At 54.7% G+C, this 19,142-nt stretch overlaps 2 protein-coding genes and 1 non-coding gene across 16 annotated transcripts in view; 1 reads left to right on the top strand and 2 right to left on the bottom strand.

Moving 5' to 3' along the window:
- Window positions 1–7,683, top strand: part of EPN2 (epsin 2) — a 99,736-nt gene extending 92,053 nt beyond the window's left edge. For all 9 annotated transcript variants that reach the window (XM_063706602.1, XM_063706601.1, XM_004042125.5 and 6 more), the window contains 3 exons: window positions 513–599; window positions 2,814–3,029; window positions 4,917–7,683. In XM_063706602.1, the coding sequence (XP_063562672.1) occupies window positions 513–599; window positions 2,814–3,029; window positions 4,917–5,215 (602 nt within the window). In that variant the 3' untranslated portion in view covers window positions 5,216–7,683. The remainder of the gene's footprint in view (window positions 1–512; window positions 600–2,813; window positions 3,030–4,916) is intronic.
- Window positions 5,478–19,142, bottom strand: part of B9D1 (B9 domain containing 1) — a 28,474-nt gene continuing 14,809 nt past the window's right edge. The window contains exons 4-7 of one of the 6 annotated variants that reach the window (XM_019027140.3): window positions 18,756–18,852; window positions 18,238–18,300; window positions 14,758–14,825; window positions 11,895–12,302 (exon numbers count right to left, since the gene is read on the bottom strand). In XM_019027140.3, the coding sequence (XP_018882685.3) occupies window positions 12,214–12,302; window positions 14,758–14,825; window positions 18,238–18,300; window positions 18,756–18,852 (317 nt within the window). In that variant the 3' untranslated portion in view covers window positions 11,895–12,213. Of the gene's footprint in view, window positions 8,718–11,894; window positions 12,303–14,140; window positions 14,428–14,757; window positions 14,826–14,855; window positions 18,166–18,237; window positions 18,301–18,755; window positions 18,853–19,142 lie in introns of those variants that run through there. The other 5 variants (XM_063706604.1, XM_019027139.3, XM_004042135.4 and 2 more) reach the window with 5 other exon arrangements.
- Window positions 15,462–15,572, bottom strand: MIR1180 (microRNA mir-1180). Its single transcript, NR_106427.1, has one exon. It is a non-coding gene; the product is annotated as a microRNA mir-1180 (primary transcript).

Below are 19,142 nucleotides of genomic sequence, written 5' to 3'. Positions count from 1 at the left end.
TGTGAGAGTGAGTGAGTGTGAGTTCCCAGGCTTTGTGCGCTGGTACCTCCCTCCAAATTGAGGGGGCTTCCACCTGGGTGTTGAGAGAGGAGACTGCCCTGGGCCCACAGCCTGTGGGTCCTGTCCTCACCCCTGGGGGGCTGGGCAGGCTGGCCTCCAGGCACTCCTTCTGGTGACTTCCTTCAGACCCTTATCCAAGCAACCAGACCCAGCTTGATGCACCTCCACCACTGCCAGCACCCCTTTGCCTTTTGGGGTGAGGGTGTTAGAAGCAGTAGCAGGTGGGCATCCCACACCCTGTCCTGGGAGGCCAGGCTCCCTGTCTCCCCTTCCAGCATGCTGGTGACCCCAGGCTGTCTTGCCTCTTTGGCTCTCAGAATTCTCCTCCATGAGGTAGGGTAAGCGGGGAGAGGCCCCTGTTGCCAGCCCATCCTGAGGGTGTGCACTGGGCAGTGGAGTTGCCATGAAGTCCTGTGAGATGCCCCCAGTCATTGGCCTCTGTGTCCACCCAGGGTCCTTTGAGCTCTTCAGTAATCTGAATGGTACAATTAAAGACGACTTTTCTGAATTTGACAACCTTCGGACTTCAAAAAAAACAGGTATGTACAGGTGATGATGGTTTCCGTAATCCTCCGTGCATTTGACCAGCTGCGTTATTGCAGAAATAATAATCAGCTTTCAAAACCCTTCAGCTTCCTGCATTTTCTTTGTGTTTTGATCTTGGGAGCCTGAAGCTTCTAATTCTAAGAATTCATACATCAATAGTTAAAAATCACAAGGTAGAGTCCCCCAGGACTATGTCTCCAGGTTAGGATCCCCAAGGCTTCCTGCAGATTCCACAGCCCTGGCCTCCTCAGCTCAGAGTGGGCCTCACCTCTGGCCTGATCCAGCGTTTCCATTCACCCTCCTCCTGCCAATTTCCACTCCTCAGAGGGCCTCCTTTTCCCAGACAGCCACCTTTGGGCATCAGTGGGGCCAGCCTCTGCCCTGTGTTGTCACCTCCCAGGTGACCGCTCCAGCCCAGCAGACCCACAGTCCAGTCTCCAGACCTGTTTTCCTTCCCTGTGTGCCTCTGGGATGGAAGGATATCAGGTGGATGCAGTGGGCCAAGTGGCCAGTGGGCCAAGGTGGGCCTGGAGGGGTGGAGGGAGAAGGCCTGGGATGCATTCTTCACACACCCTGTTTGGACTGGAGTGTGACAGCCTCTGTCCATCTCTGGGCCACATCTCCCAGCCACACATGGCAACTTCTCTCTTTTTTTCTTTCCTGTCTTGGCTTCTGCTGCTTGCCTCCCCCAATTTCCCTACCACCTCTATCCCAGTCTCTTCTTTTTCTCCCTTCTCTTTTATCCCTCCCTATCAACTGTAGCCACAAGCCTGGCTAGGCCCTGGTGTGAAATACAAGCAGCCTGGCACCGTTGACCCTGCTCGACCCCCTTGACCTCCTCTAACCCCTCTCAGTTCAAGAGCTCTCAGCTGAGAGACCAGAGGCAGCTTTGAGAATGTGCTGCTTTTTTGGGTCTTTCCTTTGCTGCATTAATAAGATTCCATGTGTCTTCTCTGTAGGCCAAAGTATAGCCTAACCTGTCCTTGACTCCTGCTCCGTGCCTCAGTGAGAAGGCAGCTTGGCCATTGTTACATGTCAGCTTTTGAAACATTTATCCCCTGCCGGTGCAGTGGCTCACACCTGCAATCCCAGCACTTTGAGAGGGCCAGCGTGGGAGGATTGCTTAAGCCCAGGAGTTTCAGACCAGCCTAGGCAACATAGTGAGACCCCCGTCTCTACAAAAAAATTAAAAAATTAGCCAGATGTGGTCGTGTGCACCTGCTTGTGGTCCCAGCTACTCAAGAGGCTAAGGCGGGAGGATCCCTTGAGCCCAGGAGATTGAGACTGCAGTGAGCCTTGATCGATCGCCCAGGCTGGAGTGCACTGGTGTTATTGGTGTTTTGTTTTTTTGTTTTGTTTTGTTTTGTTTTGTTTTGAGTCTTTTTTGCTCAGCTCATATTGTCAGATAGAGTTGTCCTGCCCCTTGCCTCAACTTTTATGGATTAACAGATTGAAAACATCTTCTCATGACTTTAAAACTTGTTAAAAAATACTTTGTTGCTATATAATCTCTCTTTATATGGCTCAGCAACAATTCATTAATTTGGGGGAGGACATTTTAGGTTGATTTCAGGTTTTGCTACTGTAAATGATGCTGTTGTGAAGCTGTTAGTGCTTATAACCTTGTTCACATTTTACATTATTTGCTTAGACCAGATTCCTAGAAATGGAGTTACTAAGTGAGAGAATGACTGTTGTTAAGAATTCCTGTACCATGAAGCATCCTGTTGTGGCAATCACATTCCTACCGGCCTGGCTCAGCACAGCCTGTGTTGCCTCTATGGGCTGAATTTTAAAAGAAACAATTTGCTTTATTTTTACTATCAAGAAGTTCATGTTTATTGTGGAAAATTTAGTAAATGGAAAATGTAAGAAAAAAAAAAAAAGTAAATTGCCCATGCCTAGCTTCCAACCCAAAATGACATCTTGGTATTCTGGAGGAATGAGCTATACACACTCTTTTGTAACCTGCTTTAGTATTTTGATAAAGCTTTCTTTGCTTATCATTAGGTATTCTTCTGTTCCTGCATTCTGGTGTTTGGTTATGTGGACACTTGATTTATCTAACCCAGCCCATGACTGGCTGTGTGTCGTCACGTGGCGCTGTCAGGCAGGCATGTCCCCAGGAGGCCATGTTTCGTGTTAAGTACACAGTCTTAGGCTCTCCCTGCCACACTCACCCTGCCATATGTGTCCTTGTCTTGTAGCCGAATCTGTGACCTCTCTGCCATCCCAAAACAATGGAACTACCAGCCCTGATCCCTTTGAGTCTCAACACCTGACCGTCGCCTCAAGCAAGCCCAGCAGTGCCCGGAAAACACCTGAGTCCTTCCTGGGCCCCAACGCGGCCCTGGTGAACCTGGACTCACTGGTGACCAGGCCTGCCCCACCGGCCCAGTCCCTCAACCCTTTCCTGGCACCAGGTAGGCTCTCATCCCAGGCTTCATCCATTGCCTGCTGTGCCTGGGAATGGGTGTGCAGCAGGCCTCTTGGGGGCTCTTCCCACTGTGTGACGGGGAAGGGGTGGGACTAGCTGGAATCTCTAGATGATTACATATGCCCTCGCCAGTGCTGCATGGGGTGGGGTGTGGAAGCTGTTGTCAGTTATGTGGGGAGGGTATGGGTAGGAAATAGCTCCTCTCCTCTCAGTTGAGACTACCAAGCAGAAGCTGTCCCTGACTTGTTGCCCCCCCAGTTGTGAGACCCTTGAGGGAATGTCAGTTCTAAGACAGGTGGAGTAGGGTGGGCTGCTGGGGGTGAGGAAGAGCCAGAGTTTGGCATGTAGCATTCCTCTCTTGGGAAAAATGTAACTTAGCCCTTGGGTACAAGCCTTCCTCCAGGTCCCTTGCTTCCACTCCTGGTGCCAGAGTCTGCCCCCTGCCCTCAGGGCTCCATGTTGGCTGCCGGACAAGCCCCCAGCTGTTCAATTGGGTATCCAGGGCCATTATGGCCTGGTCCCACCCTCCTCTTCCCTTCCTGTGTGCATGAAACCCTTGTGACATCCAGCCCCTTGGCACCTCTCAGCCTGTAGAGCCCTTCCTTAAGCCCAGGCTGTTACACACTCAGTTTCTCCTGCCTGGAATGTCCCCCCTCCTCTTCCCTAATGAAAGCATCTTACTCATCCTTCAACACCTAGCTCAGATGATTCCCTTCTAGGAAGTCCACCCAGCCCCCTTCCTCACGGGGTTTCCCCAAGGCCTTGGGCTTCCCCCAGGGCAGGAATGTGTCACCCTCAGGTGTTCAGCCCCAGGCTGGCCCCACCATGTAGGGATCTGAGGATCTTGGGCCACCGTCCCTGACAGTACCTTGCAGAGGATAATTACCACTGAACTTACAGAGGCTGAGGTTGGGGACCCTTGGGCAGAGGTGAGGTGTGTGGAGTTCCTGGGTCCTGGCCAACCCTGAGGTCCTGAGATGGGTGAGGACATGGCTGCCCCCAGGGGAGGTGGTTCCCCGGGTGGAACTAGATTAGCTTCCAGCCTCCTCAGCCAGCCAGGAGTCTGTGTCTGCCCCAGGAGGCCTTATGCCTCTTCTGCCCAGAGAGCCCTTGAAGGCCCTGCAGGAGCTCCAGTGGTCATCTGTGTCTGTCAGCTCTTGGTGGGCACCTGGCTGGAGGCCTGAGGCAGCTTTGTTGGCTGCACACCAGTCATGGTTCCTGGGGGCTGCAGCCAAGATGGAGGAGGTTTGGGCAACTCTGCTGGACATACAGGGCCATTCTCCAGGCCACACAGGGTAGGGCCAGGCTGCATGGGAGAGTTGGTGCCGGCAGCGCACACACTTTTGCAAAGAAAAGGCTTTCTGGTATGAGGTAAATTCTGGAGACACTGGGAAAGACAAAGCTGCATCAACTTCTTGACTGCAGGATTTCTAGCCTTTGCGGTGTCATATGTGGATCCCTGGGTGCAGTGTGGGCACTGCCACATGAGCCACACACTGCCAGTCCCATGTCCCCTTCAGCAAACAAAATGAGGGAGCAATGGCAGCTGATGGCTGGTGAAGGTGTCCTGGGTGCCAGCACTGCAGAGGAGCCAGGGTGCCCCGAGATGGGTGTGTTCCTGGCATGGCCTTGTTCAGCTTTGTAACGCTGGACAAATCACTTGGCTTCTCACAGCCTCAATCTCCTCATCCTTAAAGTGCAGATTCATGCAGTCAGCAGATATTTGCTAGTGTCTGCCATGGACTCGGCTGGCACTGTCACAGGCTCTGAGGGCACAGCAGGGACCAGAACACCCGCATGCAGTCCCTGACCTGGGAGCTCAGAAAGCCACACCCTGACGGCTCAGCCTCTGCCCCTCCTTCTGTCTCCCCAGGTGCACCCGCCACCTCGGCCCCTGTTAACCCCTTCCAGGTGAACCAGCCCCAGCCGCTGACACTGAACCAGCTTCGGGGGAGCCCAGTCCTGGGGACCAGCACATCCTTTGGGCCTGGCCCAGGAGTGGAGTCCATGGCTGTGGCCTCGATGACCTCCGCGGCCCCACAGCCAGCTCTGGGGGCCAGTGGTTCCTCTCTGACACCACTGGGCCCTGCAATGATGAACATGGTGGGCAGTGTGGGTATACCCCCATCGGCAGCCCAGGCCACCGGCACAACCAACCCTTTCCTTCTCTAGTGCCTGGGCCTGGGACCCACCCAGAGCACCTGTGCTGGAGGATGCCGAGCAGGGACTCTCGTCTGTGGGATGGGATCCAAGAGTTTGGGGATTAGGGGTATTAGGGCTTTTCAGCTCCAGCTTCCTGATGAAAGGGCTGTCTTTACAGCTCCAACCCTCAGACCCTCGCCTTCCAAGGCAGGCCCCTCGGCCTGGCCTGCTCTCACCACCTCCTCCAAAGCACTGAGGTCCTGGCAGGGCTCCTCTGAGGCCTTGGACGAGGAGGTGGAGTCATCAGTGTTGCCCTTGCCCCTAACCTCAGCCCGAGGGTCTCCAGGATGTTGCCTGGCCCAGGACTTGGGATGGTGGCCTTGTCTTTGTCCTCCCCACCCCCCAGCCCTAGGGACACCCCAGGCAGTCCTGGGTGTGGACACGATGAAGCACCGGCTCCATAAGACACCTTTTGGGGAAGTGGTTGTGCATATTTTATTTTTCTTTGACTCGTGTGAGTTCAAAGTAAACACCACCACCGTGGACAACTCTTGAATTAAATCCACTAGAGCGAGCTTTAAAACTAATCTGAGCATAACCCCCAACGTGGCTCTATGCTTGTGTACCTTTGCACATATTTTGTTTAGTACAGTTTCATATTTGAGTTTGCAGAATTATCTAATAGTCTTTTTTTGGCTAATATTTTTATAACGTGGTTCTTATTTAACTGTCTAGTTTTGATAGAATTTACCAGGTCTGGCTGAATGAAGATATTGGCACGTGTCATTTTAGTGGTTTAAATCCTCTTATTTATGGTGGTTTTAACTCTAAGAAAATTTTAAAAGGAAGAGATGTTTGGATGACAAAAAAATGCCTTATTGAAAAACTAAAGCAAATTCTTTATAGGAAGAAAATATGGGAATTTGATTACACATAGATGATGATGTTTATTTAAAAAAAAAAACAACAGCAACAGAAAATCCTAGCCTCCAGTTGCCTTTTCCTTTCTTTAGCTCCTGTTTTTGGTGAATTACTAAACTGATTGACTTTCAGCCTTTTTGGCTAGATCCTGAGAGAGAGGCTATTTTTCTTACGAATATACCAACATCCTGAAAGTTAAAGAAAAAAATCTAATGTATGAATGTGACTCACCAATTTTTATCAACTAATTCCTTTTTTTTAATTAAAGGCATGCAGGGATTAACAGGACTTCTGTTTACAATGGAAATCTGAAATGGAAGAAACATCTTTAACCTTGTGTGTCTGTGATCTCCTCTGTCTTAATCCACGCTCAGGCTAAAGATGGGGATAATGTGGAAATGGCAGTTGTCCTGAGGGCGTGGGGTGGGGGGTGCTTCTGTGTCCACGGGTCCCTGGGCAACAGTCCCTAGGCTAAGACGGGTGGGGGGCTAAGGGACCAGGGCTGGCCCTGATCCACCTACCTGCTAACTCCAGACATTATTTTTAAGTTGGAGACCTAAAAATAATTCTCTTGTATTTTGGAGATGAAGAAAAAAGTCATTCACCTGGGAGGGATTTTTAACAAACATGCACTAATATTACCTCCCTCTTCCAAACTCCTGCTGTCCTCACCTCACCCACCACTGTTAAAGTATTACGTCATGCGTTAAAGACCAGAAAAGACTTGCTTTTACCCAGGGAAGGGACATTCCCCCAATCCTGTGTCTGGGCAGCTTGCCTGGTGAATGTTTCTGGCCCTTTTTCCACCATGGGAATTTCTCACCTCTAGGTCTAAGGGCAGCTGACCACCTGCCAGCCCCTCTCTGGTTCCAGAAGATTACCCTTCGCACTGGCACAGGAGAGATCTTAAATGGTCTCTGGGCTGCTGGGACATGCAGGCTCTGAGTGGGGACTGCACCCACTCATGCTGTTCCTGAGGCCGCCCTCTCCAGTCCCAGGAGCCGTGTCTAGAGTTCCTGAGCAGCCACCTTCTGCCAGAACTGCAGGCCTGCGGCTGGGCCTTAGGCTCCCACTGCCATTTGGGTAAGCCGGTGGCTGGTCTCTTCTGCCGGGGGAAGGGTGGGGAGGTGCAATGGGATGGGAGGCAGGATGCTTGCCCAGAAAGGTGCTTTCCTTCAGACGGTGCAGGGCCTGGGCCAGCCTTACAGGTCAGTAGACTAGACTCGACTACTTGGGGTCAGTGATTCTTTTGTAACGAGTCCTTCATGATGTGACTTTGAGGCCCCAACATGACAGTCACTGGGCCCCTGGGACCCAAGAAGACAGCCCCCTGCCCCATCTTCTGGCACAGGCCATCCCGAGTGCATGTCCCTGTTGCCCACTGCACTGATCATGAAGCCACTGGCCACTGCCACGCGTGTTGCACCTGTGCCATCGTGCTCCCTCCTGATGGGCACCGTGGTGGAGGAAGTCACCCAGCTGTTTCTCAGTCCCAGAGGCCGGTGGCTGGTTTTGAACTTGTGTTGACTGTTGATACTTATTTACTGTATAAATATAATTTATCATTTGTACCATGATGCGGTTTCTGGCTGTGTCCTTCTCCCACCCCATCTTCATCAGTCCTGTGCCACTGGAGAGGCGGGAGATGAGGGAGCCGATTCTTGTGGAGCTTGGTCTGCAGTTATTGAGGCCACCAGCCTGGTCCTAGTGCCCGTGTGAGCTGGGCATTTGGTTGCCCCTGAACCTCAGGGAAAGGGGGTGGGAGGCCTGCCTTTTGTGAGGTGCTGAGACTGGTGGCCTGCACGGGTGTGCTGGGGGAGGTGCTAGCCACTGCCCTTTACCCTTCCTGTGTCCGCCCTCTTAATGCGGCCTTGTCACTGGTGGAGGCTGCTTTGGATGAGGTGGAAGTGACAGTGTGCCGGGTCCCCAGAGGCTTCCTGTGCTCTGCCTCCTCTTGTGTCCATGCTGCAGAAGAGCTGCTCTGGGAAGCCACTGCCTGTCAGCTGGGGCAACAGAGGGAGGGAGTGCGTGGAGCTGCCCAGCCAACTGCGTGTTCCTGAGAGGAAGGGCCTGTTGGAGCCACTGGTTCTTAGGTGGCTTGCTGTGCAACAGCTGACCGACAGAGGGCCTGTGCCTCAGAGCCACCAACCAGAGGAGGGCAGCGGCGGGAGAACACGTGCATCTCCAGGCAGCAGAGGTGGAAGAGGTGCTCTGGTCACGGGAGGAGGCAAGGCCGAGGCAGAGGTGGCTGGGAGACCCTGATGGGAAGGGTTGGAGAGGCCTTGAGACGAGCCTGGAGGGAGGCCTGGGACTGCCCTGCAGCCCTCTGCTCTCTGTGCAAGTGCCTGGCTCCCGGTGTCCACCCAAGGATAAGGAGACAAGCTTGACTCAGAGCTAGGAGGCTAGGGACTAGTGGCAGGGGGTGCCCGTTCAGTGCAGGGGACAGGAGAGAAAGAAGGGTGTGTGGGATGCTCTTGGTTACGCTGCAGTAACACATCTCCAGGTCTCAGCGGCTTCCCGCAGAAGTTTCTCACAGAAGTCAGTGACTCAGGGACTCAAGCCACTTTCATCTTGAAACACTGCTGTCTTTGACAGACAGCCCTGAAGGTGGCTATGAAGGGAAAAATGGACAAGGGTCAAGCATAGATTTCTTACAGCCAGGCCTGGAATTGCCTCACTGCCACTCACACCAGTGCCAGAATTAGGCCCTCGGCCCCCATCCAGATGTGGGGCGGGTGGGGATGGGCAAGTGCAGGCTTCCTTAGTGGTGGAGGGGCGGGAGGTGGGGAAATGGGCTTGGTTAACATTGCCAGTCCCTATCACAGCAGACTGTCTGGCTCCCAGAGAGTTATTTCAGTCTTCTTCTCAAACATAGACCATAAGGTCCTGTGTCCTGGGCTCTGTGGGGTACAGAGCCTTCTCCAGCAAGGCAGACACAGCCTATAAACTAGAAAGACCTATGATCTGTGCCCTTCCCCCAACAATAACAACAAAGCAGGGCAGGGGTCAGTACCCACAGTCCAGCTCCATTTGGAGGAGCAGAGAATGGGAGACGCCCCACGGTGCTGGAAGCTGCCGCACAGACTGAGGTCGCCTTGCGGTGAGGAGGGAAAGGACCTGATGGTGCCCTCCTCTGGGCTCTGCCCCCTGGTGGGGAGCTGGCCTTTTTTGTATTCCCTTGGCTGCAGCTCTTGGGCCAAGCTCAGCTTTCTCACCTGCTGCCTGTGGGTGGATGGTTCCAGGCCAGGACCTGTTTTGAGTGAGCCAGAGGCTTCACTCCAGGCTCATGGGCCTTGCACACTTCCATCAAAAATGTGACAATCTTTGTACTTCTAATCAGTTCCATGTACAAATAACTGCATTATTTTGGTCAGAGTGTTACTTTGGTGGCCCCTGATGGACCTTGTCTCCCAGTGTGGTCTCCGTCACCTGATGGGCGTGGCCATATGACTAGATGGGGCCAGTGCCATGATGGCAGGAGGGGCTTGATAAATGCCTGCACATGGAGCTTGACCTCTTGGCATGTTCTGCTGGCAGCCCACATGTCGTACTATGAGAACTTCAAACACGTGGAGAGGCCACATGGGGGAGAACGGAGGTGTTCTGTCAGTAGCCCCCATGAGCCCCAGACAACAGCCCACCATGTGAGTAATCATCTTGGTCAGCTCAGTGGAATAGCTCTAGCCAGAATCAAGTGTAGCACAGCCACCCAGCTGAGCCCAGTCCCCTGTAGGATCATGAGTGATAAATGATAGTGGTTTTAAGTGACAAAGTTTTGGGGTAATTTGTTACACAGCAATGGACAACTCAAGCACACACATAAAATTCTTTCCTAGACATAAGCTGCCTTATTTCCTTGCTGCCTTACCTCCATGCTTCTCTCAATTTAATGGTAGCTACCATGAGGCCATCTGGGATCATGATGGGAGAGCCACCCCCTTAATTCCATATTTACCAAAAGACCAAGTTATTTTGTTCAGATGAGAAGTTTTATTATGCCTTTATTGCTGAAAGCAATTTTGAATCTTACCTTTTCTCATTAGAGTTCGAGAAAGTCTTTTGCAAACTTTTGATGCTAATTTTTTTTAGATTCTTTGTTGCCTTTCATTTCTGCTTGCAAACTAGCCAGTTCTTTCCTCCTTACTGTGATAGCATTCCAAAATGCAGTCAACAGTAGCCAAGTCACACTGCACATCCTATCTGGTCTGTCCCTTTCCCCTAGAGCTGCTGTCTCTGGGGCACATAACCTGCCTCCCAAGTTAGCATGAGAGTCTTAGCAAATGCCTTGTACTTGCATAATATAGATCTGCTGTCCAGCTTATGAGCTGTATTCTTTTTGCCTGCCACGCAGCTGCTTAGCCAACAAGAGTTGTTTTTTCTGTTTTTTGGCTACAGCAGAAACCCACTCCTGATTTTCATATCATTTGCAATAGAATAGGCTATGCAGGATCAAATAACCCCAAGCTCTCATTGGCTGAGCACAGTATCTTATGAGTGTTTCTCACTCACAAAAAGCCTAATGGAGATGTTCCTGGCAGTGCTGTGCAAGCTGGGGTGCCCAGACCCAGGCTCCTCCCTTATGATGCTGCTGTCTTCAATGTGTGCCTCAAAGAGTGCCATGGACAAGAACGAGAAGTGCTTGTGTGACCCTGAAGTGGGTCAGACCTCTCAGTGGTGAAGATCCTTTTCATACTTTGCTTTGGCTAGAACTACTCAAATGGACCCACCTTGATACAAGGGGCCTAGGAAATGTAGTCTTCTGGTGTGCCAGGAGAAAAGGGAGATAGGCTGGTGAACATGCAGCTTTGTGACACCGACAGCATGGACAGCAAGTAAGCGTGGACCTGCAGGCCGTATGCCTCCACTGTCCTCATGGAGGGGGTCCCACATGCCCAACCCCCCCCCCCCCACCCCGGCTTCCCGGGCACTCACGCCTTCAGCCTCTTAAATCTCACTGCATCATCTCTTGCCTTGACTGGGCACGGATGCAAGGAGCTTTGTGAAGTGACAGTGACATTTCTGTGCCTTTGGGGCTGGGTTGTGCATTCTTTTCTTTTTTGAGATGGAGTCTCCCTCTGTCGCCCAGGCTGGAGTGCAGTGGCGCAGTCTTGGCTCACTGCAACCTCCACCTCCCGGGTTCAAGCGATTCTCCCGCCTCAGCCTCCCGAGTAGCTGGGATTACAGGCGTCCGCCACCATGCCTGGCTAACTTTTTGTATTTTTAGTAGAGACGGGGTTTCACCATGTTGGCCAGGCTGGTCTTAACAGTCCTGACCTCAGGTGATCCGCCTGCATCAGCCTCCCAAAGTGTTGGGATTACAGGCATGAGCCACCATGTCCGGCCTGGTTGTGCATTCTTAAAGTATTCTGGGCCAGGCGCAGTGGCTCACGCCTGTAATCCCAACACTTTGGGCAGCTGATGCAGGCGGATCACCTGCGGTCCGGAGTGCAAGACCAGCCTGGCCAACATGGTGAAACCCTGAAACCCTGTCTCTACTAAAAATACAAAAATTAGCCAGCTTCAGTGGCAGGTGCCTGTAATTCTAAGCTACTCGGGAGGCTGAGGCAGGAGAATCACTTGAACCCGGAAGGCAGAGGTTGCAGTCAGCCAGGACCATGCCACTGCATTCCAGCCTGGGCGACAGAGTAAGACCCTGTTCAAAAAAAAAACAAACAAAAAAAGAGTTACGCATTTTGTTGTACGTAAATGTCCCCTCAAAAGAACACACTAAAGCCAGACACTGGATTCTGGTTAATGGTAAGTGTGCTGAAATATACAGAAGGTGGAGTCCTGATGTCACAGTTTATTTTGAAATGCAATAAAAATAGGATGGATTGAAGCAGGGATGAATAGTTGGATATATGTGAATATACAAGTACGGAACAGGAAATTGGTAATGGTAAAAGCTAGGTGGTGGGTATGTGGTGTTCACTGTAAAATGATGTCAACTTTTCCACATTTAGACATTTCAGTAATGTTGAGAAAAATTGGAAAATTAAACATAACCAGAAGAGGGTGACTTAGTATTTCCCAGCTGCTGACAGGCTGGACAAATGGGGCCTGAGGCTTGTACGTGCACACCACAGGCTAGAGGCTTCAGGGAAGCTTCAGGTCCCCTTGATGTGGACCAAGGCCAGTGCCCTGGGTGAGGTGAGGCCATGGACAGAGAAGACAGCTTTCCGGGGAGCTGTGATAGCTGTGATAAAATGGGGCAGAGGACAGGAGCAGCTGAGGGTGCTGGGCTTTTGCTCTGTGTCGTCCCATGACACATGTGGGGCACATGTGGAGGCTGGCGTGAAGGAGCCCGTGCAGGAAAACTCACGATGGAGGGAGAAGGGGAGAAGACCCTTGAGAGCACTGTATCTCCCACACACCCGAGGCATGTCCTCAGGTAGGGTAAGGAAGGCAGCTAATGTGGGGTGGTTGTGGGAACAGAAGGGAGCGCCCTAGCTAAGCTGGCAGGGAGGGTGCTGGAGGTCTGAAGAGACAAAGGTTGTTAAGTTTCGTCCGAGAATGCATGAGGGAGTTGTCTAGGGAAACACAGACCTGGGCCATGGATGGAACGCGAGCCGTTGTGGCTCTGGGGGCTCAGGCAGGTGCAGGGCAGGCGAAGGAACAGCTGGCTGTCACCAGGGTGGAGACCTTGCCAGGTGAGCATATAAACGAAGGATGGAGGGCACTATGGGAAGTGCATGCAGATGACCAGGAGTTCTAAACTGGGCTGGGAGGAAAGCAAGGAAGGAGGGGCTGATGGTTGGTGAAAAGGGGCTGGGCCAGGAGCTTGGAGGGCCTGGTGGTTTGAAGAGCACAGGGAAGCGCCACATGAGGGAGGGCCTGGCCTGAGGGAGGGATGCCTCAATCCAGACTTCGGAGGCAGTGCCTTCACCAGTAACAAGAGATATGCCTGCCTGGCTGTGAGGGGTAGAGGTGAAGACTGTTCCAAGTGAGGAGGTTGAGGAAGAGGCAAGGACACACCCCTGCTCTAGGCTCACCGCACATGGGGAGTGGGAGGAAAAAGATTCCACTTAAGAGGGCTGCAGGGGACTGAGTGGGCTTCAGTAAGGCCAGAAGGCAGAGGGAACTTCCTATTCCGAGAAGATGGAATCACAGGAATTTTGCTGACAACAGACGATGAGTTTCAGAACGCACAGAGTTGGGGGGAGGGCACGGGAGTGCTTGTGAGATAAAAGGCAGAAGAGGGTCGGCCCAGATGGTCTCAGGGCAAGTGCCATGACAGTCCAGGGCAACATGGGTGAGGCTGGGAGGTGGGGGTTTGCCAGGAGCCTGTGGTTTCTCTTGGATCCCGCTGAGGGCAGTATCTAGGCTGGGGCACCATGTCTGCTGGAAAGCTCAGTGGCAGGGCAGAGAGGGCCTGGGGCTGCCTCATGAGGTGCGAGGGGTTCTTGTGAAGGTGGGGAGGCCCAGGGCCAGGGCCTCCCAAAGTAATGCTGAAGGGGCTCTGCTTCCAGAAGGGCCCGGACAACCTCAGAGGTCAGGGTGTTGAGCCAGGGGGCTCACCTTCCTCTCCTGCCAAGGGGCTGCCAGAAAGCTGGACCCCAGCCAGCGGCCTCCCACCTCTGAGAGGTTTCCAGCCCCCATCCTTGGACTGTGGGTAGGGGGGCAGAGAGGGGAGTGGGCAGGCTGAGGGTCTGCCATCCCCTGGGTACCTCACCATCCAGCTCCCAATAACAGGGTTCTCTCCTTGCCAAGGGAGGCTGGCGGCCAGAAGCACGGCTGAACAGGTGATTCTACTCAACCCCAAGCCTCTAAGGAGGGTGCCATGCCCAGTTAGTTCAAGGAACAGTGTGTTGCGGTATAGAAAAGGCCACACAGCTTTGAGTGGCAGAACCTGGTTATGTCAAAGCTCCCATCCCACATGCCATCCTGCTGCACGGTCTGGTCTCCTGGCAGCTTCCACGGCACAAGGGGTAGGGACGGGGAGAGCCCTGGAGGTGGGGCCAGGAAAGGCCCAAGAGCCCCCAGCTCCTGTGGGGGAGGGGCTAAACAGGAGAGAAGGCAGCCCCAGGCCTAGGCTCTCTGAAAATGAGACTTTATTATATAAAACTATTCTGTGTGCCCCCAGCTCCGGCCACCAGGCTGCCCCTCAGGCCGATGGGCAGCGGCTGACTTCGGGAAGGCAGCCCTTCATTATCAGAGACTGTGCAGCCTGTGGAGTCTTCACTGGGGGAAGTTCTGGGGCGGGCTGGGCCCCAACACACCCTGTGTATCAGAAGGCCCAGTGTCATAGCCCAGTTTCCTCATGTCCTTGGTCACCACGTTGAAGAGGAGGGTGACAAAGCCCTGAGAACGGACACGGGTCACTGGGGACAGAAGGGCAGCATCAGCCAGGCTGGGCTGGGGCAGAGAGAGACCCAGGTTGATCTGGGAATCTCTCAGCCTCAGCGTTCTCATCTGTAAAATGGGGACAACAGCGCCTGACCCAAGCCCCTCACTGGGAGGTAAAGGGGCTGCCGGGACAGGCAGACATGACAAACCCTCTGTGCTCCAACCAGGCCCTCATCTGGGAACATTTGTGGGCTAGCTCCCATGTGCCTGGCAGGTCCCCGGCATTCACCCCAACCCTGGGCCCACCCACTCCCAGGCTGTAACCTGTATGGGGGCTGGGGGTAAGAGAGGGGAGGGAGCTTTACCTTCCCGGCCTTCACCCTGAGCCACCACCTTGGGGTCTGTGTACTCGGGCCGCCGCCCCATGAACCAGCTGGGAACACAGAAGAACACAGGTGAGCAGGGCCCCACCTGGGCATTCCTGGCCTTGGACGACACTGGATGTGGGCTCTTCTCGGTTCAGAAACCAGCACTCTTGTTCCAACTGCACCCCACCCCCACCAGGAGTCAGGCCCTAAGCAGAGCCTTCCCGGTGGCTGGGCTCCAGAGTGGGGTGTCCCTTGCTGGGGTCACACAGCCTAGCCAGGCCTCATGTGCTCTGCAGCCACGCTGCCTCCACTGGCCGGTTAGGCTTTTCCATCTCTGGCTTCCATGGGTTTGGTTCACTGGGAATGAGAGCTCAGGAAGATTCTGGGGTGGGGGTGCTGCCTGAACCCCCAGAAATCCCAGAAAAGTGACAGCAGCTGAGGTGGGGGAGGAGAGGGGACAGTGTGACCCTCCAGCCTCCCTGGAAGGGGGTCCCACCCCAGAGAGTCTGTGGGGTGGGCAGAAGGGCCAGAACGGCTCCTCAGCCTTACCTCCCACTAGTGTGGGGTCCAGGACATGTCACTTCCCATCTTGGCACCCACCGCAGGCCCTGCCAGGGGTGGCACACAGCCACCAGGCTAAGCATGCGCCCTCCCCAGCCCCAGACCCCAGTTGGGCCAGGCGGGAGGCCAGGAGGCCGGGGGTGTCAGGCCCCGCCGCCGACACACCCACGCGAGCCGGAAACAACCAGGAGCACTATTCCCGGCCGGGTGGGTCCAGCAGCTGCGGGCTTCGCCCCGCCGGGACTCGCGGCCGCGCCTCCTCTGTACCACAGCTCCCAAGGTCCCCCCACGGACACACCCGGCCCCGAGGGTCGCTGGCAACCATGCCGACCCAACAGCCCACGCACCGCCCTCCCCGCGGCCTCTCCGTCTCTGAGGTGGGCACCAGCGCTCACCTGGGGCTGCTGCAGAGGGGCCCAGGCCAGGGAGGGGCTCTCAGCTGCCGCAGAGTTGGCCTGTGGAGACCACAGCCAGGGAGCACTGCCCACCAGCCCCCAACCCCAAGGAGGGAGCCAGGGAGTGAAAGCCAGCAGGCGCTCCCCAAGGGGAAGGGATGGGCAGCCACAACCCCTGCGCCTCAGTTTCTCCTTTGGGAGAGCAAGACTCTCACAGCACCCACCTCAAAAGAGGCTGTGTATGAGGACTGGGGCCTGGGAGCATCCCCACTGTGCCCAGCAGATCCCATCCCGGAGCTCACATGGAGCTCCCGTTCCCACTGAATTTCTTTCCTGGGGTCCGCCCGGGTGGTCTGCTTAGCTGGCTGGGGTGGGGGAGACAAGACAGGCTGTTCTGGGAGAGCATTCCAGGCAAGGACCTGAGGCAGGGAAGGACCCCTCAGACTACAGTAACTGAGGTAGATGGGAAGCAAGTGGGCAGAGGCCATGAGGTAGGCAGGGCCCGACCACCGGCCTGGCAGCATTCTGGTTGAAGTTCATCCTGACAGAGACAGGTTCTAGCAGGGGAGGGGTGCGGCCCCAGTTGTGTTTTAGGAACACCGTTTTTCTTGCTGTGTGAAGACTAGACTGGAGGGGTTGCAGCAGGCTGAATGACGGCCCCTCAAAGATAGCAGATCCTAGTCCTGGGAAACCGTGCACGTGACCTTATTGAGAAACAGGGTCACGTGCACTTTGCACAGATATGATTAGGCTAAGGGTCTTGAGGCGACTATCCAGGTGGACCCTAAAGGCCAGGACTCGAGTGATGAGGCCACAAGCCAAGGAAGGCTGGGGCCACCAGAAACTGAAAGGGCAATAAACAGAGTCTCCCCTAGAGCCTTGGGAGGGAGCACAGCCCTGTGGTGCCTTTTCTGAGCCCAGTGACCTGGATTTTGAACTCTGGCCTTCAGCATACATTTCTGCTGTTTTCAGCTATCACATTTGTGTGTTTTGTTGCAGCAGCCACCGTAGGAAACGAATACAGGGGCCAAGAGTGTTTGGGGCGGGCCCTAGGCCAGCGCTGGAGGATGTGGGGAGAGGCTGGGAGAGGGGTGGGGATGACCGAGGTGTCAGCCTGAGCAAGGAGCCTCCATATTTGGGAAGATTCTGCCAATCAAACTGCCTTCACTAATCAGACCTTTCTCCAGTTGTTGTAATCCAAGCACATACTGCCTTGCCCAGTTGCAAGCCCCTCCACAGAGGCTGTGAAACCCTTTCCTCAGCGAGCTGTCCCCTGGAGGCCCAAAGTCCTCCTTGGAGCTGTGGGCGGTGGAACAGGGTGAATAACCCAGCCTGGATGGCTGTGTGGGTCCCCAATCTCTTAGGCTTTCCCAACCCACTGATGGGCACTGCCTCGCTGCCTCCCTGACAGCCTGTGGCATGGGGATTGTCACCTCCAGGTGATACTGGCCCAGGTCATCTGGGAAAGAAGTCCTTTGCCACAGGGTGGCCTCCCAGAAGGACTCCTAGGGGCAGCAGGCACACAAATTCTCAGGCTGAGGCCAGCGGAGACCCTGCCCTACCTCCCCTCCACGGCTCTCAGAGCTCAGTGAAGCATTCTCGGCCCTGGGGCGCGATGCTGTCCCTCCACCCAGCAGGGCTCTGGCCTGGTCTCACGCCCAGTACTGGCCAGGCTCACAGGGGCTGCTTGCTGGCTGCTGCCCTGGAACCCAGGGAGTCCTCCATGTTCCACTTGTGCCTCACTAATCTGCCGGTGGGCGGCAGAGGCTTGCTGCCCAACTGCGCTAATGGTCCTCGAGTCAGAAGGCCAGGGCCCAGCTGGCCCTCTAAGCTCCCACTTGGATGTGAGCAGGGGTAAGAGGCCTTCATGCTGGGGCTGCATCCAGGCATCCCCTGGGCCCTCCCTGCAGGCCCTTGTGTCCTGGCCCCTGCCTGCCCGCCTGATGTCTCCCTCATTCTGCCTGGCTTGCCACTTACTGGCCACACTGCCGTCCTGGCCACACCACCGTCCTGGCTTCTCTAGCATGCTAAGCTCACGGTCTCCTCAGCCTGGCAGGCACTGTCCCCTGTGCCTGATGTTCTTCCCCGGCTCTTCCCTCCACACTAAGCCTCTGCGCAAATGTCAGCTCCGGCCAGAGACTCCCACATGTAAAGGCATTTATCATGATTACTGTTCCAAGGTGTCTGACTCATACTGCTATATCCTCTTGTTTCCCACCTTTTAATGTCACATTATGTCATGAGCATTTTTCCCATCTGACAAGAGTTTTTCCTCTGCTCCCTCAGACACAAAGATTTTTCACAGGGCACAGGGTAAAATCGCCCGGCCTTCTGCTGCTGGAACAGGGCTGAAGGGAGCCCCGTGACTCAGCACTCCCAGGGGACCTGTTTCTATTTGTCCTCAGTGGGTGGAGCAGCTTGCAGATCTGAGGAGGCGACCAGGCACAAACTGAGGGGTAGAATGGGACATCCATTCATCCAATAGATCAGGAGGGGCTGGGGTTATGGGTACAAGACTCACCTTGTAAACTTCTGCAGTTTAGACGTAGATTCTGGGACAAACATGGGGATGGTCCTTTTGTGCCTGAAACAAATGTTTTTGCAGACAGAGATGCTGAGTAACAGACCTTTCTGAGCCTCCAGGGAGAAGAAACCCTCAGATCAGGCCAGTGCAGCTGCAGCGTGGGCCAAGTCAGGGCCAATATCAACGAATCCCACCTGTGCTACCTGAGCACCCCTGTGTCTGGGCAAGGTGCTGAGCGCCAGGAGACAGCCTCATGGAGGTCAGAGTCCCTCAGGGTCTTTCTTGTCTTTTCTGGGTCCCACTACCTCCCCAACCCAGCTGGTGTGTGGCTGGCACCACCCATCTGAAAGGTTCTCCTCCCAAATACAGGCTACAACCCCCCTGGCCACCAGGCTGAGCTGCCCAGGCCCCTGGAGACCCCAGAGCATTCCCACCCTGAACCTAAGACAGAAAACGAGGTGAAGCCTGTCCTAGGACAGGTCCTGCCCAGGGCCCAGGTCAGAATGAGGACCTACCGGCCAGGTGAGAAGGGCACGTGCACGGCCCCATAGCCTCGAACCACATCGTTCCCGAACATATCTGGTCCATACACGCTGAGCACGATCTGTGGCCCTTGGGAAGGACAAGGCAGGGGGTGGGCACATGAGGACACACAGGGGAGGTGCAGGGCAGAGAACAGGGCGTGTCCAGCTGAGGGTGCTCAAAGGATGGAGCTCAAAACTCTGGGGTGGCAGGCTTGAGAGGGGACAGGAGCAGGCATGGGAACCCAGACTGTGCCAAAGACTTCTGCCCACCCTGGCACTTCCTGTGTCTCCACTGAGGCCTGGGCACACACTCCACACCCCTTCTCACCGCTGTGGAGTCAGTGCCCACTCAGTCACTCCATGTACAAGGAGGCACTT

This window comes from Gorilla gorilla, chromosome 4, assembly GCF_029281585.2.
Source record: "Gorilla gorilla gorilla isolate KB3781 chromosome 4, NHGRI_mGorGor1-v2.1_pri, whole genome shotgun sequence".
Taxonomy (NCBI): Eukaryota; Metazoa; Chordata; class Mammalia; order Primates; family Hominidae; genus Gorilla; species Gorilla gorilla.
This window is presented reverse-complemented; position numbering and strand designations above follow the sequence as displayed.